This window comes from Myripristis murdjan, chromosome 16 (assembly GCF_902150065.1).
Source record: "Myripristis murdjan chromosome 16, fMyrMur1.1, whole genome shotgun sequence".
NCBI lineage: Eukaryota > Metazoa > Chordata > Actinopteri > Holocentriformes > Holocentridae > Myripristis > Myripristis murdjan.
In genome coordinates, this window is record NC_043995.1 from 32,913,792 (window position 1) to 32,939,302 (window position 25,511).

The 25,511-nt window shown below is 46.3% G+C and overlaps 2 protein-coding genes across 3 annotated transcripts; one reads left to right on the forward strand and one right to left on the reverse strand.

The window, feature by feature from the left end:
- Positions 1-8,882: 8,882 nt before the first annotated feature.
- On the forward strand, positions 8,883-14,057 carry polr3glb (RNA polymerase III subunit GL b). Its single transcript, XM_030072862.1, has 8 exons — positions 8,883-9,075; positions 9,792-9,996; positions 10,131-10,260; positions 10,765-10,833; positions 11,410-11,466; positions 11,903-11,988; positions 12,147-12,266; positions 13,022-14,057. Exons 2-8 carry the CDS (start codon positions 9,877-9,879, stop codon positions 13,106-13,108), a joined length of 669 nt encoding a protein of 222 aa, XP_029928722.1. The 5' UTR covers positions 8,883-9,075; positions 9,792-9,876; the 3' UTR covers positions 13,109-14,057.
- A 1,728-nt stretch (positions 14,058-15,785) lies between these two features.
- LOC115374100 (major histocompatibility complex class I-related gene protein-like) lies at positions 15,786-25,281 on the reverse strand. 2 transcript variants are annotated; one of them, XM_030072854.1, is made up of 3 exons: positions 25,222-25,281; positions 23,322-23,456; positions 15,786-16,887 (listed from the first exon to the last, which is right to left on the reverse strand). In XM_030072854.1, the coding sequence occupies exons 2-3, from the start codon at positions 23,377-23,379 to the stop codon at positions 15,869-15,871; spliced, it is 1,077 nt and encodes a 358-aa protein (XP_029928714.1). In that variant the 5' UTR covers positions 23,380-23,456; positions 25,222-25,281; the 3' UTR covers positions 15,786-15,868. The 2 variants fall into 2 exon arrangements, with proteins under 2 accessions (XP_029928714.1, XP_029928715.1); XM_030072855.1 differs by lacking the exon at positions 25,222-25,281 and adding an exon at positions 25,138-25,198.
- Between the last annotated feature and the right edge of the window lie 230 nt (positions 25,282-25,511).

The following is a 25,511-nucleotide window of genomic DNA, read 5'->3' on the forward strand; positions in this document are numbered from 1 at the left end:
CGCCTCCTCCATTCCAGGTGCCCCCAGCACCTCCCCCACAGCAAGCGCCCCCTCTACTCCAGGTGCCCCCAGCACCTCCCCCACAGCAAGTGCCTCCTCTATTCCAGGTGCCTCCAGCACCTCCCCCACAGCAAGTGCCTCCTCTATTCCAGGTGCCTCCAGCACCTCCCCCACAGCAAGTGCCTCCTCCATTCCAGGTGCCTCTAGCACCTCCCCCCCAGCAAATGCCTCCTCATCATCAGTGGCCCTTTATGCCTCCTTATCTCCAGTGGCCCACTGCGTTTCCCCCATTTCAATGGCCCCTAGCACCTTCAGCTCAGCAGGTGCTTCCAGTATCTCAAGACACCATAGCACCCCACCTCTCTCAGGTGCCTCTTGCTCCCTCAGGTGGGCCAGCCCCTGATATGCAGCCCCAGCATATTAACCAAGCATATCAATACTCTAGTAACTCTCCCTACTCATTATGTCCCACAGGCCCAATGCCACTGTACTCAGTCCCCCCACCCGGGTACAAGTCACGTGTTGAGGGACCTACTTTTCCTAGTTTTAATAAAGATGATCCTCATGAGTATACAATGCTTAAGATGGCCCTTAGAAACCTCTTACCTCCGTGGGAGACAGAAATTTATAAGTATCATGTCTTGCTAGACCACCTTAAGCTACCCTCAGCCCGGCATATTGCATTGGCCTATGCCCATGATCCCCAGCCTTATACTAAGTCTTTAGCTGCTCTAGACCAGCAGTATGGGCAGCCCCACCATTTAGCACTGAAGGAAATAACCACAATAATAAATCTTCCCAAAGTCCAACCTGGTGATGCTAAAGCATTTCATAACTTTGCAGTCAGAGTCCAGTCCCTGGTCGGAATGTTGCAAGCTATGGGGCAGAATGAGGGAGCAGCTGAGTTAGCCTGTTCGTCGCATGTGCAACACCTCCTCAGTAAGCTGCCGGCTGATTCAGTTGCCAACTTCATCCGCTATAACCGTTCGGTCCGGCCAGGCACCCACTATACTTTAGTAGATTTTGCTACATGGCTCCAGGGTGAAGCAGAGTGTCAGTCTGTAGCAGCCCAAGTAAGACATCTAACCCCTGAGAGCTCCATGCAAATCAGGAGGTCTATGCCAAGATCTGCTCCTACAACTGCCACCATATTACATGGCACCAATACCAACCCCCAACCCCGATCTCCTTTAATGGAACCGGGAATGAGAACACTAACATGCCAATACTGCAACACGACTGATCACTCAATAATCAAATGTAAAGAACTGAAGGACCAGAAGACAGAGGACATAAAAGCCTGGATTAAGCGGGAAAAGAGATGTTGGAGGTGCGCAGGCCCACATATGGCGATGAATTGTAATCTGAAAAAGTCATGTCCCCTTTGCAATAGGAAACACCTGGGCATTCTCCACCGAGTGAACCAAAGAGAAACAGACTCCAAAGTCCTATATCTGAACCCTCAGTCTGGCTCCCCTAAAGTCCTTCTAAAGGTGGTTAAAGTGATCCTACGGAATAAACACCGCACATTAGACACCTATGCCATCTTGGATGATGGCTCCCAGCGTACAATGCTCCTCCCAGCCGCCTGTAAACAACTAGGGCTTGAAGGGCCCAGGGAACATCTTGTTGTACGCACCATCAGACAAAGAACCGAAAGCTTGGATGGTGCTGCAGTCAGCTTTGAGATTTCCCCTGCTTTGAACCCACAGAAAACATTCATGATTAAAGATGCTTTTACGTCTGATAAGCTGTCACTGGTGGACCAGAGTTATCCAGTGGATAAGCTCCAGAAGCACTACCGCCATCTACAGGGCCTTCCCCTTCAGTCCTTCTCCAAAGTGCAGCCTCTTCTTTTGATAGGAGCAGATAACTGTCATCTCATAACCCCAACAAAGAAAGTTTGCTCAGGTCCCCCGGGGGCACCAGCGGCTCTCCATACCAAGCTTGGTTGGACACTGCAGGGTCCAACCTTCCTGCATGACCAATCAGATGCCACCCAAACTCTCTTCACCTCAACCGGCACCACTTATGCAGACCTCAGCCGTAATGTGGAGAAATTATGGCAAATAGACGTTCTCCCCTTTAAAAATGAAAAGTTAATCACAAGATCCAAACAAGACAAGGAGGCTATGAAACTGTTGGAGGCCAAAACAGTTAGGATTGAAATGGATGGTACTGAACGCTATGCAACACCACTACTTCGTATACACAATGCCCCCAGTCTCCAAGCTCCCAAGGATTCAGTTATGCCCCTGCTGCGCCAGACTGAACGCCACTTAGTCAAAAACCCAGAGCTAGGCCAAACCTACACCAAAGAGATAGACAAGTTGGTGCAGGCAGGTTATGTATCCAAACTGACTACTGAGAAAATATCCAAATCATTAGAGTCCTGGTACATTCCCCATCACCTAGTGCAACACAATGGGAAGTCCCGCATTGTTTTTAATTGTTCATTCTCCTACCAAGGCCAAGTTTTGAATAGTCAACTCCTCCCAGGACCAATATTAGGCCCATCACTGCTAGGTGTGTTGCTCCGCTTTCGACAACATCGAGTGGCAATCAGTGGGGACATTAAATCCATGTTTCACCAAATAAGACTCCTCCCAGAAGACAGACCACTGCTAAGATTCCTGTGGCGTGACCTAAAAAGGCAGGACCCTCCTGATGTGTATGAGTGGCAAGTACTGCCATTTGGCACCACCTGTAGCCCCTGCTGTGCGATTTATGCTGTACAAAGACATGCACAGGAATATCAAGAGCACAACCCCGAGGTCACAGCCATAGTTAACCAGTCTTTCTATGTTGACAACTGTCTGCATTCCCTTCCATGCCCTCACGAGGCAAAGGAACTGGTTACCAAGTTGAGGGATGTGTTATCCACTGGGGGCTTCGACATCAGGCAGTGGGCCAGTAACATCCAGTCTGTTGTAGACCATTTACCCTCTGAGGCCCAGTCTGACAGCACAGAACGTTGGCTGAGCCATGACAGGATCGAACCAACAGAGGGCACTTTAGGGTTAAGTTGGCACTTTCCATCAGATGCTCTGGGGTACAAGCATAGGCCAGTAGTGTATAATGTTTTAACCATGAGGAATGTATACAAAGTACTTGCCACTCAGTATGATCCCATTGGATATATAATCCCTTACACCACCAGAGCTATAGTCCTCCTCCAACAGCTCTGGATGAAAAGAAGGGAGTGGGATGAACCCATACCCCCAGGTGAACTTCAGCAAGCATGGAAGGAGTGGGAAAATGAGCTCCCCCACTTGGCCAGCATCCAGTATCCCAGATGGTATGAATCCAGTGTACCTTGTTCTGTAAAGAAAAGACAGTTGCATATATTTTGTGATGCCTCTGAAAGAGCATATGGCTCTGTAGCCTATTTGAGAATGGAGGATGAGCAAGGGGGGACTCATGTTACATTTGTTATGGCTAGATCTCGGGTAGCTCCCAAAAAACAGCTAACAATCCCTCGCCTTGAGCTGTCGGCTGCCCTGACAGGAGCACAACTGGCACAGCTGTTGAAGAGTGAGTTAACAATCCCTATTGACAAAACTGTGCTCTGGTCAGATTCCACTGTAGTCCTGACTTGGCTACAGTCAGAGTCTTGTAGGTATAAAGTGTTTGTTGCTAACCGCATCACAGAAATCCTTGATCTAACCTCCCCTGACCAGTGGCGTTATGTCGACACATGTCACAATCCTGCTGACGATATCACCAGAGGCAAGAGACTAATGGAGTTGACAGAACTATGCAGATGGAACAGAGGCCCAGCATTCCTTGTTAAACCTCCTAATCAATGGCCTGTTCCACCACACACTCAGGTTCCAGTACCGGACCTAAGGAAGTCCATGTTTTGTGGCCTCACACATATCAACACGCCCTCAGATCTACCAGACCCGAGTCGGTTCACTACTTGGCAAGACCTTGTTGAGGCAACCCACCAAAGCCTTCAGGATACTGCCAAACACAGCCCTGCTGGAATCCCTTCTTACACCCAGGCTGAAGTTGAAATACTTCTTGTTTCAAAAGCTCAATCAGAAAGCTTCCCAGAGGATTTCCATGCCCTAAAGTCAGGTAGAGAACTTCCTGTAAATAGTCGCCTCTCTTCCCTCTCTCCACAGTTTGTGCACAAGTTAAATCTTATCCAAGTAGGAGGCAGACTGCGAATGGCAGAACAACTTGAACCAGGAACAATGTACCCTATTGTCCTGGATCCTAAACATCCAATAACCCGTCTGATAATCAAGGACTATGATATCCGCCTTCTCCATCCCGGTCCCGAGAGAGTTTTTGCAGAGATCAGACGTTCATATTGGATTCTTCGAGGCCGACAAGCTATTAAGCAGCATCAATGGACTTGTACAGAATGCAGGAAATGGCGAGCTAAACCCATTATTCCCAAAATGGCAGACCTGCCCCCTCCCCGGGTCCGTTTGACCCAGCCTCCATTCTGGTCTACGGGGATGGACTGTTTTGGTCCATTGCTCATAAAGCTGGGTCGCAAAACAGATAAAAGATGGGGGCTTCTGTTCAAATGTCTTACAACCCACTGCCTCCATATAGAAATCTTAACAAGCCTTGACACAGATAGTTTTCTTATGGCCCTGCGACGTTTTACAGCACGCCGAGGTCAGCCCTTCGAACTTTTATCAGATTGTGGGACAAACTTCAAAGGAGGAGCGAAGGAACTCAGTGATGCTTTTGAGGCATTGAATCCAGTATTGAAGGAGCAGCTGGGTAAAAGGAAGATCCACTTCAGGTTCAACCCTCCAAATGCTCCCCACTTTGGAGGCTCATGGGAGAGAGAGGTGAGATCTATTAAAACAGCATTACGAGTGACACTGGGGGCACAAACCGTTACAGAGGAGGTACTAAACACTGTTCTGATAGAAATAGAAGGCATTCTCAACTCGAAACCTCTGGGGTATGTGTCATCGGACCTGGCTGATCCTGACCCTGTGACCCCAAATTTGCTCCTTATGGGGCGGCGGGATGCCTCCCTCCCCCAAGCAGTGTATGGTGACTCAGATCTTGTTGGTAGGAGAAGATGGAGACACAGCCAGGTCCTCGCAGACCACTTCTGGAATCGCTTTATAAAAGACTATTTACCCAGCCTTCAAACCCGCCAGAAATGGCAAAGGGACAAGATCAGCCTAATGGTGTCGGATGTAGTAATGATGGTAGACCCACAGCTGCCCAGAGGACTCTGGCCTATTGGGAAGGTAACTCGCCTTATTCCCAGTGAGGACGGGCGTATCCGTACTGTGGAAGTGAACATCAAAGGGAAACTGTACATTAGGCCTGTTGCAAGATTAATACCCCTCCCCCCAATAACGGATCCTGAACCCACTCAGTCTGGTAAAGACTAAGGTAATTATCAAATATGTCACCATATTTGAGGGGCGGCTGTAGAAAATCCTCCCACCTGCCCAGGTATTGGTGGGCGGGACCCACACACATCAGCCAAACAGACCTCACCTGAGGTGTTAAAAGCTTCAATCAGGCATTGCTCTGCCTCTTTCCACTGTTGTTGAAGCATGCTGCCTGGTTGTGGAGCTGCAAATTTCCTGTTGATTGTTCATCTCGATGCATTATATGAGTGAGTTCATGCTGGTTATTTATATGCTGAAAAACAAGTATTTCAATAGATTCATTCCTATATTGTTGGTGATTTATTATTGCTCTAATTTGTTTGTAGCTGTTGAATCATCATCACGACCATCTGTACAACAATCAACTTTATTAAAGAAGAGAATAAGTATTGAAAGGCTCTCCTCTGGTCCTCATATTTTGACTGATATGCCAATGTAGAAGCTCAGTGTGCAACCCAGCCAATAGCAAGCAAGTTTTTACAATCATCATGTCAATTTCATGTTTACCTGGTAGTGCCCATTACATTAGGAACACTCATTAAATATGAAGCAAAAAAAATTATGTTAATCATTTATTTAGAGACGTTAAACATTGGCTGGGGTCAAATTGACCCCAAACATAATAGGAGGGTTAAGCCTGAGGAGAAAGCAGCATTGGTATATCTTTATGTACAAAGCCATGCTGGGTAAACTCCCTTCATATTTATGTAATCTACTATCATTCAGCTGTTATAACTTCCGTTCCACTAGAAGGCTGCTCTACCAGGTTCCCAGGATTTGCACAGAACTTGGTAGAGCAGCTTTCTCTTATTTTGCGCCATGGTCATGGAACAATCTTCAGAACATATTACAGCTGAATGATCTGGTCTCCTGGGAGAGTTCAAAGCTCTGATAAAAAACTGTGTTACTGAATGCAATTGCTATTCCTAAGCTGGATTTTGTTGTATGTGTCTGTTGTCTTTTGTCTGTTCTTAACGTGTTTTATTTTGGAATTTTTGCAACTCTGTCATGGTGTGCTCTTCTTGGCCAGGTCTCCCTTGAAAAAGAGATTTTAATCTCAAGGGATTTCCTGGTTTAATAAAGGTTAAATAAATAAAATACAGCAGGAGTATTGCAGTTCTACTACAACTCTACTGCAGTCCTTAAAAAGGAGTACTGCAGCACTGCAGCAGGAATACCACAGTGCTCCAGCTATAATACAGTAGTACTACTGCAGTTCTACTGCAGTAGTACTACAGCAGTACTACAGCAGTACCACAGCAAGAGTAATAGGCCTACAGCAGTAGCCTACAATGTCGGTGCTGCAGTACTCCAGCAGGAGTACTACAGAAGGAGTAAAATATTGAGTATAGTACAGGGTGGGAATTACACATTTTTAGTGGCAAGGCCATTTGGCCTTTGGTGTTGCTACTGTTTTTAGGGCATTAAGGCCACATGCCAGGGCACCAAGGCCAGTGAGCAAGATGTGTGGACTTGTAACCTATGCTATGAATAAACATCATGACTTCATACAATTAAACAAAAAAAATCACACAAAATACAATGCGATTATACAACTATTACCAACAAAATCAAACATAGAATCAAAATGTAGGCCTATTCATATCGTGGGCATTTTGCTCTCAAAATATCAAAGTTTTTTGCTAGTTTTCTCTCCGTTTCAGTGGAAACACATGAGATCTGACGGTAACTAGTCCTTGTCAGCCAACTTGGGCTTATCATGTTTTCTAGACATCGTGATTTCCCAAAACTGAAGAAATACACACACACAGCAACACAAAACTGCTCTGCTAGCACAATCATGTTGTAACTAGAATATCCGCTGGAAAAAATATGTTTTCATGCACTGATAGTTATACTTCTGCCGACTTCTCAGTCATTTTTAATCTAACAGTTGCCGTGACAGCGACTCAGCAGCACAGCTGATTTTTATCTACAGCCAACTTATATGAACAGTTATATTTAAATACAGGCTACTGCTTTCCAGTGTCCAGAACAAACATCTGTCTCTTCATAAAGTCACGGGCAGATGTTTTATTTCAGCTGGGGGTGTGTCACTCGTCAGCTCCGATTAATGTGGCTAAGCAGCAAAAGTAAGGACAGTAAACAGTCACATTAAGGCTGAACAGAGTTATAGAATCACCTTTTCAGGCTGTTATCAATTTACCTCTGAAATAAAGAGCACAGTTTTCACAGGTGTGTTGATTTATTAAATGTTCATTTCAATGTACAGATGCAAACAAATTGACGAATTAATTAAATCAATGGCCTAGGCAACTCATAAAGACTAAACAAATTAATAATGATTGATAGGCTAATTCATAACTGATAATATTAACACATTAATAATAAGAACAAAGTTATACCCTGCACATCTCTGTGCAAAATCTGACAGGTAGGCTGCTGTCCGTGGTGCTGAATCCGCCTCAGCAGATTCAGATGGAATCTCCATGGAAAATCCTACAGGTAGTCTTGTAGACATTTGACGGCCCAAGACGTTGACCGGGCCGTACCGGCTTCATTTCCTGACCTCTCCAGCTGATCCAGCTCTTCACTCGTCACTCTCGCGTATTCTCTTCTTTTTCTCTTCTGTCTTGTCTTCCCCGTTCAGCCGTTTATCCAAACTTAGGTCGCCAAAGAAATCAAAACTGACAACCAAACGGTCCAATATGCAGGAGAACAAAGTTGACAGCGGCATCTGATTTCAGTGAAACGTTCCGTGTTGCCATGGAAACCACACAGACTCGGGCAATAAGTTACAGGCGGAGTAATATTTTCAGTGATGAGGTATTTTTCATGTGAGCACAGCTAGCTGTGCTGTCATGCTCATTTGAGCACATTATACACGTCTGATTGACCAATCAGATTGCTCGGTCAGATCTACCTGTTGTATAATGGTTGTGTGCGCGCCTGCAAAACATTGTTTTGCTTCAAAGCCAACAGCAGAAATTTAATTAATTTTGGGTCGGGATTCGCTTTTTTTTTCCTCGGGATTTTCTTGTATCCATGACAACCTTGAGAGATTGACTGCTTGGGGCACACCGGCCAAATTGACCGTGAGGGGTACGATTATTTTCAGACATAATATATGTAGGGTTATGTTACGTCTATGGGCACTACGGCCAGAGCGAGGGGCGTGGTATAATCCCACCCTCGTACAGTATTATGTTGTAGGCTATGTGAGCCCATTACTGTCATTTTCCTGCTCGTCTGTGTTTAACCTGTTTAAGGCTGAGAGGCTTTTTGAACTTGATCTAGCCTATAAAATACATAATAATAACTAAAATATATAATAATCTAAAATAATGAACATTTGTATTAGAACTTAAAGCACAGAGGATAAAGTTTAGTTTGTGTTGTAGTGTGCAGGTTTGTAATTTTTTCTCTTTTGAGGGACAAATGTTGGTTTTTAGATTTTTAGGTCTTTGTGTTTTCAGATGTTATTCACCCGCCGGGCGGAAGGTGGCGGTGCTGCGCCACTGAGCTGGACGTCAGCCGCTGTAAAAACCAAAGAAGAAGAAGAAGAGGAAGTTGTATTGATTCCGGGTTTGACTTCGGTGCTTCCTGTTGTAAAAATGTAAACAACAACAACAACGACAATAACAGAGATGATGTGTGTGTTCGTGTTGTTACTGTCCGACATGAAGGCAGCCGGAGAACTCCCACCTGTCGCCGCGGAGGGATCTGCCAGCTAGTGCGTACCCTGCTCACGGAGCTAACACACCTGTGCTAACACAGCTAACATGCTAACATGCTAATCTTCTAGAAGACAACCAGGCAGCGTTTAGTTTAACATACCAATAAACTATTAATAACCTTTATAGTTTCTGCAGCTGAACCCTTTTCTGAAAGACGCTCCACGTACGAAGAGTCACCGCAAAACACCGCAAAACCCCGCAGCTCGGCCACGCACACCCGTCAGAAACTACAGACACCTTTTATTACGACCAGTCAATCAAAATGACCTTAAAATACCTTCAAAAACACACATTAGTAGTCTGCTGTACTGTAGGAGCACAGTAATCTCAGAGGTACCGTAAAGTACTGCAGTAAAACTGTGGTTACTGCAGTAAAACTGTGTTTGCTGCAGAAAAACCACAGGAGACCAAGTGAGAGGATTTACAGAGAAACTGGTGAAAATGAAAGTCCAGTCTGGAGTGTTTTTGCAGTTTGGCTGAATGGATATAGCTAAAAATTAATACATAAATAAAATGTACAACAGCTAAAGTGAATGTAGGTTACAGACATGACAGCGCTCGTCTGTGAGCCACAATCATCTTTAATGTCTTATGACTTCTCAGATCTTTAGTCTCATTCTGAGGACAAACAGGACGGGATCATCACTTCATCTTCTTGTGCTGCTTCTTCTTCTTCTCGTAATAATAATGAGTTTCTCTCCTCCTCTACCAGGAGCTGTTTTTCGTCCAGCTGAGGTTTCCAGTCTGAACCGGTCTGAACCGGTCTGAGGCGGTGTGACGTGGTGTCGGAGGCGGTGATGGCGGCGCGGGGCCGTGGGCGGGGCCGGCGGCTCATGAGCTTCAGCGTTGAGGCCGTGGGCATCAGCAGAGGAGAGAGTTTACCCCCATCCATCCTGCAGCCCACGCCCCTGTTCCCCGTGAGACACACACACTCACACACACACACACACACACACACAGGTATGATACGTGTATGCAAATGTCATGTGTGAACATTAACCAGTGTGTGTGTGTGTGTGTGTGTGTGTGTGTGTGTGTGTGTGTGTTTCAGCCCATGGAGCAGAAGCCCCTCCCGTTGGTTGGGGGGGAGGAGGTGGAGTACATGCTGGCTCTGAAGCAGGAGTTCAGAGGAGCCATGAGGAGCTTGCCCTTCTTCATCCAGCCGGACGCCCCGCACACAGGTCACACACACACACACACACACACACACACACCTGACACACAGGTCACACTCACCAGCTTCTAAAAGCTACAGGTCCACTTGTTTTAAAAGAGCGGCTCCAGTACCCGGAGGAGCTGCTCCGGGTCCTGGAGGACCTGGAGGAGGTGTTCTGGGTCCTGGAGGAGCAGCTCTGGGTCCTGGAGGAGCTGCTCTGGGTCCTGGAGGAGCTGCTCCGGGTCCTGGAGGAGCTGCTCCGGGTCCTGGAGGAGCTGCTCTGGGTCCTGGAGGAGGTGCTCTGGGTCCTGGAGGAGCTGCTCCGGGTCCTGGAGGAGCTGCTCCGGGTCCTGGAGGAGCTGCTCCGGGTCCTGGAGGAGCTGCTCCGGGTCCTGGAGGAGCTGCTCCGGGTCCTGGAGGAGCTGCTCTGGGTCCTGGAGGAGGTGCTCTGGGTCCTGGAGGTCCTGGAGGAGGTGTTCTGGGTCCTGGAGGAGGTGTTCTGGGTCTGACTGCCATTCTCTGTCCTCAGATGTGGAGCGGTACTCTGATAAATACCACAGCAGCGAGCCGGCTGACAGCTCACTGGACTGGAAACCAGGTGAGGCTGTGATGTCATCATGATGTCATCACACGTCGCATCAGACACTCTTGGTGCTTTTCCACTAGAACCTACTCATCTCGGCTCTACTTGTAAGCTTTTCCATTACGTGGTAGTTCCAGCAGGTACTGTTTCAGTGCCGACTCAGCCAGGGTTCCAGTCGAGCTGAGTCGAGCTGAAATGTGTCGTAAACGCCGTGCAGGCCACTGATTGGACGAGGAGTGACGACACATGAGAGCGACTCTTTCACGAAAACCAAACCCGGCATTTTTAAAAGAAAACGGCAGCAGCGACCGTGCGCATTGATCATCGCTGAAGTCGGCAAAGTCAGAAAATGGCGAGCAAACCGGTACCGTGGTCAAATGAAGACGTGGAGACTTTTCTGTGTTTGGCGGTGTGGCCACGTTGCTATGACGACTGCACCCACGGCGAGGTGTTACTCAGTTTTAATGCAAAACACTGAAACTGTGTCGAGGCGTGTAGGTACTCGTGGAAAAGCGCCATCTGACAGGACGACAGCCTGAGTTACTGACAGTCAGTGTGTGTGTGTGTATGTGTGTGTGTGTGTGTTTGCAGACTGGCGGCGGCTTCCTAAGGAGCTCAGGCTCCGGAGCAGGAAGCCTCACAGAGACGGTGAGCACCTCTTCATCCTGCTGATCTGTCTGAGCAGGTGGCAGGACCCTGAACGCACCATCTGACTGGTTTAACACACAAAGGAAGGAGCAAATAAAAAACACACTGACACAGAAACCGAACATTCCTACAACCTGCTGTTTCTCAAACACATCACTCCTCTCACTGCACTCTGACCAGTTATTTTACTTCTAGAAACTTCAGTCATGTTTAAAAGAAAAATGTAAATCACACTGTAATATTTCAAACTTTTTGAATATATTTAAAAGCAGCGGGGACAAATGGATGGATAATCAATATTAAATCTATATATGATAAGCTTTAACAGAATGACGACGGTGAAGTTGAACATAAAAACTAAACAAAGCTTCGAAACTGATGATGGTTGTCTGTGTGTGTGTGTGTGTGTGTGTGTGTGTGTGTGTGTGTCCTGCAGGCCGGGCGGCGGCGGGCGGGGCAGTGGCAGCGCGGGTCGGCCAGAAGCCCAGCAAGGAGAAACAGGAAGTTCTGCTGAAGCTGGAGGTGAAAACACTCAGAGCCGAGCTGCCGAGTCAGCACATGATCATTAGTAATAATCATCAATCAGCAGAACATTAATCGATTATTATCTGGGCGACTGATGTGAGGCTGTAGCGGTTTCTCTGGTGAAAGTGTCTCTGACTGCGTGTTTCGCTCCTCAGACTCTGGAGAAGAAGGAGGAGGAGGTGAGCTCCGGGGAGGAGGAGGGCGAGGAGAAGAAGAAGCAGGAGGAAGAGGAGGCCGAGGGTGAGGAGGAATACGACGAGGAAGAGTTTGAGGAGGTGAGACTCGACGTTCTGTTTTCGTTTTTTGTGTTTTTACACTGATTTTACTGAGAAACCTGAACCGGTAACAATATGAGACACATGAGCGACGTCAGAGAGCCAAAACACACCGACATCTGTGTGATAATGTGATTACAGTCCTAAATTTACAAGAAAAAAATCTGTTTTTCTCTGAGATTAAAAAAAAAAACAATCAGTTTGTCCTCCTCCTGTGGGATCCAGTCTGAAGGAAATCCTGCTGGTCTGAGTCCAGAACCCCAACCTCCTCCTCAGCATCTGGACTCTGAAGAGACGTTGCTGTGACTTGGGCCGATTCAGAAGAAAACAATCTGCTGATTCTGGGCTCAGATCAGCAGGATCTCCTTGTTCCTGAATCCCATGTCAGAGTAGAATCTGCTGAGGGGATCAGCTGCAGGCCTGAGACACAGCCAGCAGGGGGCAGCACAGGTGGAGCCACAGACTGAGAGGAGGAGGAAAAACTGTTTTTTTCTCATAAATTTGTAATTTTTTTTCTCATAAATCTACGACTTTGATCTTGGAAATTCTGAGTTTTTTTCTGGGAATAGATACAGGATTCTAACAGTAACATAAGTTTTGTGAAAAAGTGAAAATGTGAAACAATAACATAACATTAAGCAGACGTAAAGCAGCACCAACAGCCGGGATTATGACGGTATGATGAAGAGCGAGTGGTGGCACGCAGGCTGTGGATGTCGGTGAGGTCAGTGTGACGAGTCCCTCTCGCTCTGCAGGAGACCGACTACATCATGTCCTACTTCGACAACGGGGAGGAGTTTGCAGGCGACAGCGACGACAACATGGACGAGGCCATTTACTGAGCGCAGCGGACGGACTGCACCTTTACCGAGGACACGGGAGTTACAGCCTGCTGTCAGGGGGAGGAAGCCGAGCCGCCCAGCCGCCGTCTGAGCGTCCGGCGGCCGCCTGAGCGTCCCGCGGCCGAGTGTTGAACCCCCTTCTCTGAGCCGGTGGACAGCACCACAGCACAAACACATTTTTGAAAAAGTTTGGCCAGCTCAGTGGTTTTCCAAGTGATGTCCCGGGGCCCGCAGGGGTCCTTGAGGGCCTTCCAGGGGTCCTCAGTTTAATTTCATTTGATCATTTTCTTCTTTTCGGTTCAGTCTCACCGCAGTTTCTCAGAGCTCAAGTCTGATGGTGGAAAAAAAGGCACCTTTTTTCCTGAAAACCAGGGAAAGGCTGTGAGCAAATTAGCAAAAAAAAAAAAAAAAAAAAAAAAAAAACCCACTAAATCAGAAAAAAGCAGACAATTATTAGAAACATTTGGGTAAAATGTGAAAATTGGCAAAAATAATATGAATGAATTATGAATTATGAAAATGCAGCCATTTCATAAGAATTTAATACACATAGAAACATCTGTCTTGACCTCAGGGACCCCACAGGGTCACTTCATTTGGGGGCCTCGACTTCCTGAAAGGAGCTCGGGGGTCCGGGACGTTCTGCTGGTCGCCGTGTCGCTTATTTCTGTTCTTCTTGTTCTGGACTTTTATCGGTCACATGACCCTAAACAGCATCTGATTGGTTCCTCGGTTTTTGTGTTGTTTTTGTGTTGACATTGTGTGTGTGTGTGCGTGTGTGTGTGTGCGTGTGTGTGTGTGGGCTGTGAGCAGCTCTGATGGACCTGGAGCTTCTCGCTGTCAAACCTTTTGTCTCCGTGTTTTTGAAGCTTTTCTACTCGCCTTGTGTCGCGTCACAGATCCTCCAGACGCAGCGCAGCAAATAAACGGCAGCTAGTTCACACCTTTCCACCTGGACTCCTGTTGATTTCTGTCAGGAACAAACTGAACACACACACACACACACACACACACACACACACACACACACACACACTGGAGACGAGGTCTGAACAGGAAACAGAAGGCCAGAGATCAAATCCCACTTATTTGATATTCTATATATAGACCACACATTAGGGTGTGTGTGTGTGTGTGCGCGCGTGTATGTGTGTGTGTGTGTGTGAGAGAGAGAGAGAGAGAGAGAGTGTGCCAGCCTGCTGTCCTGTGTCAGGTTACATTCATCTGAACTGAGAGCTTCGTACCAGGAAACCGCATGTAGAGCAAACAAACCAGGGCTGTGTGTGTGTGTGTGTGTGTGTGTGTTAGTTATATAAGACAGGCTGCCCTCCTAATGGGTCACTGCTCGGCCAATCATGACAGGAGCTCAAGGGATGTTCAAACACAGGAGCTGTGAGCAAAAAAAAAAAAAAAACCCGTCATATAACCCCCTCAGAGGTTCACTTCACCCTCATGACCCTCTTTTTATTGTGGGGAGGATTTTTTAAAAATTTAAATGTAAATTTTTATTTAATTATTGATAGTTGTATTTTTTTTTTTTTATTTGATAAAGTTTACATTTTTTTTTCTATTTTTCTACCTTTTTTTAAAACAAAAAAAAATACTGTTTCTGGTAATTGTTTTGTAACATTGTAATAATTTCTTGCAATTTTTTTTTTTTGCTAGTGATTTTAAAGTGCAGTGAATTGTCTCAGGTTTTAAAGGTTTAATTCACTGGACATCAAATAAACAGTATTGATTTATTAATTGGTAACTGTAATGTTTTTATGTTTGCTATTTTTTGGTAATGTTAACAATTTTTTTTGCAAATTTTCAGATTTTTTTTTTTTTTTTTTTTTTTGTAACATTTATCTGGTAATTGTCCGGTAACTAAACTCATTTCTTGCCAACCCTTTGGTCTTTTTTTCTTTTATAAAGTCTAAAGTAGAAAAGTCTCCCCGAGTGTCTCTCTGCACCCAAACTGCAAAGGAAATTAAAAAAAAAAACAAAAAAAAAAAACTTTTTTTTAGTTTTGCACTGAAATGTTTTTCATCAGGAAACGTCTCTGGGTTTTAAATTTATTTTCAAGGGACAATGGAACCTAAAAGTGCTGGTCCAAGAAAACACACAAGGCAGTCCAGACACACACACACACACACACACATTTTATATATAAAACATCATGAGGATAGTTCTCTGTCTGTCCACATGGTGGCAGTGTTTCCACTGAGAGAGAGAGAGAGAGAGAGAGAGATTCTTCCAGGAGCAGCTCGTCCAAACACAGGAACAACAATAAAACGACGCAAAATCTGCCTCTCAACACTACAAGAGAGAAATATATATCTTTACAAAATACATTACAAAAATAAAACGTACTAAAATATATCTTAAGAATATCTGTAGATCTTTCAAGATCCTTAGAGCCTTTGCATAGATTACATGTATAATCAAATATATCTGCAAAATATTTGTAGACTAGAAATTTCCTGCCGGCGCTGTGTGGCAGAGACAGAGTCAGTTCAGCCTTTATAGAAAACATTTTATACTGATATGTAAGTCAACGTATAAGTATACATAGAATAAGAATCAGAACATAATTAAAAGATGTGTGTATATAAAAAAAATCAATGTGTGTGTATCTATGTAAAATCTGTATATGAATATATAAATTATATGAGTGTGTATGACAACAGTTGGCAGATGTTCAAGGTTCAGATCAAACTGTAAAGGACAACAAAATTTTCCGGAACAATTTAAAGAAAATCCCACAAGATGACAGTTTTATTCAGGCGTCTCTGTCATGGACCCTCCCGGCTGCTCGTTCGGCGTGACGCTTCTGGGGTTTCCATGGCGACGACCTCCGCCCTGGGGCTGTGGGAGTCTCCTCCTCCTCCACCACAGGACAGCGATGAGCAGAGTGACCGCCAGGCCGGCTGGAACGGAGACGATCGCCGCCTTGTGGGAGCGGGATGCCTCCGCCTGCCAGCTGACCTCCAGCCTGTTGTCCAGGCTCAGGTGAGAGGTCGTACAGGTGTATCTGTGTCTCCGCCGCAGCTCCTCACCACTCACCATAAGTGTCTTCCTGACTTGGTATAGCCCGTTGGCGTTGGGCAGTACGGAGCCACCGGACAGGTCGTGGTGGTCCACGGGCTCCCCGTCCCGCAGCAGGGTCAGGTTGATGTGCCGAGGGTAGAAGTTGGTGGCCAGGCAGGTCACCTGAGCCCCGCCCACCACCTGCTTCACCATGACTCGAACCCGAGGAGGAACCCTACGCATCACCAGGCGCTTCTCTCTGTCCAGGAGGATCTTCAGCGTCTGCATGCATTGGGGAAGATAGACGTTGGAGTACAGCAGCTGGTAGAACATCCTCTTGCTGGCGTCCCACTGGACATCCCAGCGGCCTCCGGCAGAGAAGGTGTAGTGCGTGATGTTGTACATCATGCCCTCGGCGTCCTCGCCGTCCGAGCTGTCTCTGAACATGATGAACGCCGGCACTCCGTCCTCCAGTGTCTCACAGCCCACCAGCCTCTGCTGCACGTGGACGCCTGCCGTCAGGTTGAAGCGATGCCTGACCAGCGACAGCTTCGTCCTCAAGGTGGCAAACGTTTCTCTGAGCACGCTCACTCCCTCCTGGCTGACATCCGGCTCCTCCTCCTGACCTCTGACCCCCACCAGCTGGTCGCTCTCTGAGTCAAAGACTCCGAGCTGGACGTCGTCCAGCATCAGGACAGCCGTGAACTCAGGGAATGGCGTCTCTCCTGTGATGTAAGTGGCCAGGATCCACAGGGAGTGCCCTGAACCTGAGAGGAGCAAAGCATTGTGGGTAATTCAGTCAGCCCAAGAAGTTTATAGAAAGCATGAAGGGCAGATAATGCTTGCTTACAGACTTAGAAGTGCTTTAGACAGGCTTAGAAATATGTGAAGAAAAAGAAAGCATTGAGAAAACATGAAAAGGTACAGAGCCCCTGAAGGGTCATGGGGAGACTTTTGCGTTTTCTCCCAGTATATTTTGGATTCTCTTGCAATAAATTTTGCATTCTCAATTCAATAAATTCCGCTCAGCTGCTCCCAGTGCAGCGAGGCAGCGCCCCAAGATGGGTCATCTTATTAACTTTGACTTTGAACTGGGCATTAATTGAGCTCATACAGTGCTACTGCTCAATAGGCACAGTTATGTTATATTATACTATATTACAGTGCATCTGGAAAGTTTTCACACCACTTCACTTTTTCCACATTTTGTTATGTTACAGCCTTATTCCAAAATGGATTTAATTCATTTTTTTCCTCAAAATTCTACATATACCACCCCATAATGACAATGTGAAAAAAGTTTTTTTGAAATTTTTGCAAATTTATTAAAAATTAAAAACTGAGAAATCACATGTACATAAGTATTCACAGCCTTTGCCATGAAGCTCAAAAATGAGCTCAGGTGCATCCTGTTTCCACTGATCATCATTGAGATGTTTCTGCACCTTAATTGGAGTCCACCTGTGGTAAATTCAGATGATTGGACATGATTTGGAAAGTCACACACCTGTCTATATAAGGTCCCACAGTTGACAGTGCATGTCAGAGCACAAACCAAGCATGAAGTCAAAGGAATTGTCTGTAGACCTCCGAAAAAGGATTGTCTCTAGGCACAAATCTGGGAAAGGGTACAGAAAAATTTCTGCTGCTTTGAAGGTCCCAGTGAGCACAGTGGCCTCCATCATCCGTAAGTGGAAGAAGTTCGGAACCACCAGGACTCTTCCTAGAGCTGGCTGGCCATCTAAACTGAGCAATCGGGGGAGAAGGGCCTTAGTCAGGGAGGTGACCAAGAACCCGATGTCAGAGCTCCAGAGTTCCTCTGTGGAGAGAGGAGAACCTTCCAGACGGACAACCATCTCTGCAGCACTCCACCAATCAGGCCTGTATGGTAGAGTGGCCAGACGGAAGCCCCTCCTTAAAATACCATCCCTGCAGTGAAGCATGGTGGTGGCAGCATCAGGCTGTGGGATGTTTTTCAGCAGCAGGAACTGGGAGACTAGTCAGGATAGAGGGAAAGATGAATGCAGCGATGTACAGAGACATCCTGGATGAAAACCTGCTCCAGAGCGCTCTTGACCTCAGACTGGGACCATGGTTCATCTTTCAGCAGGACAACGACCCTAAGCACACAGCCAAGATATCAAAGGAGTGGCTTCAGGACAGCTCTGTGAATGTCCTTGAGTGGCCCAGCCAGAGCCCAGACTTGAATCCGATTGAACATCTCTGGAGAGATCTGAAAATGGCTGTGCACCGACGCTTCCCATCCAACCTGATGGAGCTTGAGAGGTTCTGCAAAGAGGAACGGGCGAAACTGCCCAAAGATAGGCATGCCAAGCTTGTGTCATATTCAAAAAGACTTGAGGCTGTAATTGCTGCCAAAGGGTTATCAACAAAGTATTGAGCAATACTGTACATATGATTTTTCAGTTTTGTAAATTTTAATAAATTTGCAAAAATTTCAAAAAAAAAACTTGTTTTCACATTGTCATTATGAGGTGTTGTGTGGAGAATTTTGAGGAAAAAAATGAATTTAATCCATTTTGGAATAAGGCTGTAACATAACAAAATGTGGAAAAAGTGAAGCGCTGTGAATGCTTTCCGGATGCACTGTATATTATTAGAGAAAGGAAACTGAAAGGCATTCTCAAATCAAGAGACCTACAGTATGTGCTGGGAGCAGCTAAGCGGAAATAGACACACAGACATATGACGTGTTTTTTTATTGGTAAAGCTGCAGCAAACAATAAAGTTTTCCACCATTGGAGGCGGCCCGGTGGATTACCGGTAAAGAGCGCGCACCATGTACCAGGGCTCAGTCCCGATCACAGCGACCGGGGTTTGAATCGGACATCAGGTCCTTTGCTGCACGTCATTCCCTCTGTCTCCCCTGCCTTTCTTGTCTATCTCCACTGTGACTGTCAAATAAAGCAAAAATGCCAAAAAAAAATATTCTTTAAAGTTTTCCGCCATTGATTTAAATGAGCGAGCTGTTGTAGTCGTGCTCAGGTGTTCAGGAAGCTGTTCTCCAGGTGAGTAGCAGAGTAACTGGAAGCTGCTTCACCTGCTTTGGGTTGGATTCTGGAAACAGGTGGCCGGAGGGTTGTGGAGGTCGAGCAGAGATGGAGTTCGTAGCCCCCCGTGTTTTTAGCGTCAGCAGGTCAGTGTCGGTTTTTGGAGAGCCGATTATCTTGTGGCAATTTTTTGGTCATTTTATGGTATTTTTTTTTTTTTATATACTTTTAAATATACAGTTACAATCATTATGAAATAGTTTTATTGTATCTTTTTAGTAGTTTTTGATTTTTTAAAATTCTAAGGTCATATACTTGTAATTTTTTTTTCTGCCAAATTTAAGGTCATTTTCCTGTATTTTCTTTCTTTCTTTCTTTCTTTCTTTCTTTCTTTCTTTTTTTTTTTTTTTTTTTTACAAATTTATTGCTGATTTTCAGGGAGTTTGCTGATCACAAATGACAAAATAAGGCAATGAGAACATTACTAAAAAAAAAAATTAACAGAGCGTTAGTCATTCATTCATTCATTCATCATCAACCGCTTATCTGAAGTTGGGTCGCGTAGGAAGCAGTTTCAGCAGGGGAACCCAAACTTCCCTTTCCCTAGCAGCATCAACCAGCTCTGACTGGGGGATACCGAGGCGCTCCCAGGCCAGTGTGGAGATATAATCTCTCCACCCGGTCCTAGGCCTGCCCTGTGGCCTCCTCCCAGCTGGACATGCCAGGAAAACCTCTCTTGGCAGGCGCCCTGGTGGCATCCTTACCAGATGCCCGAACCACTTCAACTGGTTCCTTTCCACGCAAAGGAGCAGCAACTCTACTCCGAGTCTCTCACGGATAACTGAACTTCTCACCTTATCCCTAAGGGAGAGACACCCTCCTGAGAAAACTCATTTCGGCCGCTTGTATCAACCTTGTTCTTTCGGTCATGACCCATCGCTCATGACCATAGGTGAGGGTAGGAACGAAGATTGACCGGTAGATCGAGAGCTTTGCCTTCTGGCTCAGCTCTCTTTTCATCACAACAGTGCGGTACAGCGAATGCAATACTGCCCCTGCTGCTCCGATTCTCTGGCAAATCTCACGTTCCAATGTTCCCTCACTCATGAACAAGACCCCGAGATACTTTAACTCCTTCACTTGGGGTAAGAACTCATTCCCGACCTGCAGTGGACATTCCACCGGTTTCCTGCTGAGAACTATGGCCTCAGATTTAGAGGTGCTGATCATCATCCCAGCCGCTTCACACTCAGCTGCGAACCGGTCCAGTTAGTGCTGAAGGTCACAGACCGATGATGACATTAGGACCACATCATGTCCAAAAAGCAGCGACGCAATCCTCAGCCCACTGAACTGCAACCCCTGTCCTCCATGACTACGCCTTGATATCCTGTCCATGAAAATCCCGAACAGGATTGATGACAAGGCGCAGCCCTGGTGGAGGCCAACACCAACAGGGAACAGGTCCGACTTACTGCCGAGAATCCGGACACAGCTCTCGCTTTGGGGGTACAGGGATTGGATGGCCCTGAGGAGTGCCCCCCCTCACCCCATACTCCCGCAGCATCTCTCACAGAATATCCTGGGGAACCCGGTCATACACCTTCTTCAGATCCACAAAACACATGTAGACCGGATGAGCATACCCCCAGGCCCCTTTCAGGATACCTGAGGGAGAAAAGAGCTGGTCTGTTGTTCCACGACCAGGAGGAAAACCGCATTGTTCCTCTTCAATCTGAGGTTCGACTATCGGTCGAACCCTCCTCTCCAGCACCTTAGAGTAAACTTTCCCAGGGAGGCTGAGGAGTGTGATGCCTCTATAATTGGCACACACCCCCTCATCCCCCTTTTTAAACAGGGGAACCACCACCCCAGTCTGCCACTCCTTCGGCACTGCCCCAACCTTCCACGCAGTGTTGAAGAGGCGTGTCATCCATGACAGCCCCTCAACACCCAGAGCCTTCGGCATTTCTGGACGGATCTCATCAATCCCCGGGGCCCTGCCACCGCGGAGTTGTTTAACTACCTCAGTGACTTCCTGCTTAGAGATTGACACCAATCCCCTGTCATCCTCCAGCTCTGCCGGGTTAGTTGGGTTGAGAAGTTCCTCAAAGCTCCTTGGTGCCGACCAAAAGTCCTTCTCCATATCTTCTTCGAACCTCTCCCACATCCGCTGCTTTGCCTCCCCCACAGCTGCAGCTGCCGCCCTTTTGGCCTGTCGATACCTTGCAACTGCCTCGGGAGTCCCCCGGGACAACATATCCCAGAAGGCCTCCTTCTTCAGTCGGGCGGCTTCCCTGACCGCCAGTGTCCACCACGATGTCACCACGAGGGTTACCGCCCCTTCAGGCACCCAAGACCTTCAGACCACAGCTCAAAACTGCAGGTTCAGCTCAGCAATGGAAGCTTTGAGCATTGCCCACTCTGGTTCAATGTCCCCAGCCTCCACAGGGATGCGGGAGAAGCCCCGCTGGAGGTGGCAGTTGAAGGTTTCTCTGACCAAGGCCTCCTCCAGATGTTCCCAGTTCACCCTCACTATACGCTTGGGCTTACCAGGCCTGTCAAAAGGCTTCCCCTGCCATCGAACCCAACTCACCACCAGATGGTGATCAGTTGACAGCTCTGCCCCTCTCTTCACCCAAGTGTCCGAAACATATGGCCGCATCTCAGATGATACGATTACAAAATCGATCACTGACCTTTGGCCAATGGTGCTCTGGTACCACGTACACTTATGAGCATCCCTATGTTCAAACATGGTGTTCCTTATGGACAATCCATGACTAGCACAGAAGTCCAATAACAAACAACCGCTCGGGTTCAGATCAGGGAGGCCGTTCCTCCCAATCACGCCCCTCCAGGTGTCTCCATCATTGCCCACGTGTGCATTGAAATCCCCCAGTAGGACTGCGGAGTCCCCTACTGGTGTCCCATGTACAACTCCATTCAGGATCTCCAAGAAGGCCCATACTCTGAACTGCTGTTTCCTGCATAAGCACAGACAACAGTCAGAGTCCAACGCTTCTGCTGCCGTTCTGCTGATTGGCCGTACTGAGGGAATTCTGGGTAATGTAGTGTGGTGAATGAAAATATGTTTGGTTATATCTTCTATAGGCCCAAATCTGATTTTTCTGAGTGCTGGGATGTGGACTCTGTTCTCTCCTGCAGTCAGGACTGGATGTTCAGCCACCTTCAGCTCGTGAACCCTCACAGGTTTTGGACAGAATTTAAGTGTGTGTGTGTGTGTGTGTGTGTGTTCTCTGAGAGCCTGTGCATGCAGAGTGTGTTGGAAACCTCTGACTAAGTAAAGAGGAAGTGAAGGAGACTCTCCTCCTGCTCTTATTAAAGCTCAGCGACCTTTCCCCCAGTGACTGGAGGCTATAAGTTCATACTTCCCAGTTTATTTTAACCAGTGAGATGATTCAATCTACTGAGCAGCACGAGGACAGGCCTGAGGCATCGTGGGTAATACAGAGGGGAAACAGGAGTCCAAATATTGTTCTATTTTTTGTTGACTCTGCAGACTGGATCAAGGCAGAAGGCCTCAGTGGTCAGCAACCTGACCAGTGACATGGTGACATGATGGGTTTGTGTGAAGCCTGATGTTTTTCTGCCTTTGCATTAAAGTTTTTTTGTTGTTTTTTGTTGCCTTTTTTCTTTCTTCTTTCACAATGAAGATTAAGTCAGGGGGTGTCGCCATTTTTCTAGTAAACTTGATGAAACATAAAGTCCTTTGAGACTGGGAACACTGGTGTTGGGTTTTAAAGACACAATGATTCCATCGCCATCCAAGCAATTTTTGTTTTTTGTCCTGTTTTCTGTCCAGCAGCTCCCAGGCCGGCGTGGCGTCGGTACTTCTTTCAGCGTCCACGTTTTTTTTATATATATATATAATTGTTTATTTTCGTTGTATGTTTCATAGTATTTTGTAGCGTTCAATTAATTTGTTATTATTTCTTCATCGCATTGTAATAATATGAGCACATATTTGTTTTGGGTTTTTTTTTTGTTTTGTTGTGTTTTGTTGCCTGTCTGCTCATATTTTATTTATTCATTGTGTGTCTTGTTTGGTTTTCTTTGTTTTCTGAAAGTATAAGATACATGCATTGTGCTTTTTCTTGAAAAAGGAAAAATAAAATAAAAATTTGATCACAAAAAAAAAGGAAGCGGAGCAGGAAGCGCTGCCTTACCTCGGCCCAGAGCCCCAGGGGACATGAGAGCGAAGAGCAGCAGCTGCAGGACCACCATCGCTCAGTCTGCACCTCCACCTTCACTTTGTCGGTGGAAATTTTCAGCCAATCGGGATGCGGAGAGGACGTTGAACGCTGACAGCCAGAGGAGAGAGAGTTTGTTGTCACTCCTGTCTGAAGGAACGTTGTGGCCGCTCGACCGCAACTTAAAAATCACTCAGCATGCTAACCATGAGTCAGCGAAAGCCTGATGACTCTTTGACGTTTTACATAAACTAGTTTTCTGTCTGGTGAAGCTAAAGGCAACAGCCTTTTGGTATCTGATTTGCAAAGTGCATGAAAATAAATGGCTAACAACCTCAGGCTGCCACCGTTTTTATTCGAGGGTTTTATCAGATCAGATTTCTTGCAGTTGGGAGTTTCATGTGTGCAGGGTTGCCAACTCCCACGCATTGGCCGTGACAGTCACGCATTCAGCCTCAGTCTCACGCTCTCACGCTCAAGAGAGAAATCTCACTCCAAATCTGACTTCTTTTCTATTGTAAATTTTTCCACGGGCGCAGCCTCAAGCCGGACGTGTGTGTGTGTGTGTGACTGAGGAGCACACACCCACCAGCGCTGTCTGAAGTGTAGCGCGGCGAGAACAAAGTTGAAACAGCAGCGCACTGACATAGATTGTGTAACAAAGCGAAGAGTTGCCACTCCGCTCTATTTTCACTGACTAACAGCAGCACACTGGCTTAGCTTGTCTATTCAGAAAGGAAGTATCACTTCGGCTTATTTTTCAATCTTTGTTATCACAGGCATACTACTGCTCATTCATTGGCAGCTGAATTGTTTGGTCTGTTTGATAAGCAATTTACATTTTTTAAATAATAATAATAATTTAACATATTGTTAAATAAAAAAAAGCCAACATGATGCAGGTCAAACACTAAAAAAAGACTATTGACTAAAACTAGACTAAAATACTTGGATTTTCTTCGACTAAAACTAGACCCCCACTTTCCTCAATAAATATGCCGCAAAGTGTCCTCCTTTTTGGTGTTGTGGAAATGGCCACCCTAGGTCTGTCGGATCTGGTTGATTATTATTATCAGTTGATTATTGATTGTGCAATGCCACAACTCGCAGTTAATCGCACTGCGCACATTAAACTATTTTGCAGAAGCAGGAGGACGGCATGATTTACGTCGTATCCACGTTCGCGCGCTGCGTGCATGACCGTGCATGTCAGTCATGCATCCGTACCATGCTGGAGCACCCCCCCCTCTATGGGAGTTGTTAGTCTGGCTCTGTCCCAGTGAAGAGCTAACCTCACAGCAGCTCTGACGTTGTCTGACTTACACTCTGACAGAGCCAGGCTAACAACTCCCATAGACTTCAAGTCTTTATGCTAAGCTAACAGGAAATGCCACCCATGGGAACTGAACCTCTGAGTATTCCTTCAACTGAACTGAGTCGTGGTTGGAAAATTAGTAAAAATGGACAGTTAACATTTACATAACACTTTTGTTCCACGTAGCCTCAGGCATACCTGATATATGAAGGTCATATGTGTGTGTGTGTGTGTGTGTGTATCACGATTACATTACACACCACAGGCTTAAAACCATGAGACAGGAATAAAATCTCCATGATCATTTATATAAAAATGACATTTCTAATTACAAAGTGGGTTTCAAATAATGCTCGTCTTTGTATGTCTGATCACAAACAAATCAACAGTCAGTCAAATCTCTCAAAACCAAATGTATTCAGCTGAATAAGCAGGGACACAGGCATGTGCTGTTGTTGTCGGGAAGCGGGGGCTCACCTCGAGCTCGCTGCGTCTGACCGGAGCAACACGACGACACCGCTCGCTCCCAAAATATCGACTGACAAAACAGGTTACAGATACCTGGAACAGTTTCACTTCTTACTGAACCACGTCTGTCGTTCTCCCAGGAACTGGTTTCTCTGACAGCAACACACACACACACACACACAAACCAACAAACCACTGCTGAGGACTAAACTCTTTCACTTTTACATTAAAGTCAACTGGAGCTGAAATGACACCAGTTTCACTGTTCACCAACACACACACACACATTCATACATGCACGCACACACACACACACACACACACACACACATCACAGTCCTGAGGAGCGTATAAAAAAGGAAGTGACATCATAACATTAGGCA

Excerpts from the sequence above, each read along its gene's own strand:
- polr3glb (XM_030072862.1), top strand. The coding sequence starts at position 9,877 with ATGGCGGCGCGGGGCCGTGGGCGGGGCCGGCGGCTCATGAGCTTCAGC. Across the intron at positions 10,261-10,764 it reads GCCGGACGCCCCGCACACAG|ATGTGGAGCGGTACTCTGAT; the intron begins GTCACACACACA and ends CTCTGTCCTCAG. Across the intron at positions 11,467-11,902 it reads CAGGAAGCCTCACAGAGACG|GCCGGGCGGCGGCGGGCGGG; the intron begins GTGAGCACCTCT and ends TGTGTCCTGCAG.
- LOC115374100 (XM_030072854.1), bottom strand. The coding sequence starts at position 23,379 with ATGGTGGTCCTGCAGCTGCTGCTCTTCGCTCTCATGTCCCCTGGGGCT. Across the intron at positions 16,888-23,321 it reads CCCTGGGGCTCTGGGCCGAG|GTTCAGGGCACTCCCTGTGG; the intron begins GTAAGGCAGCGC and ends TGCTCCTCTCAG.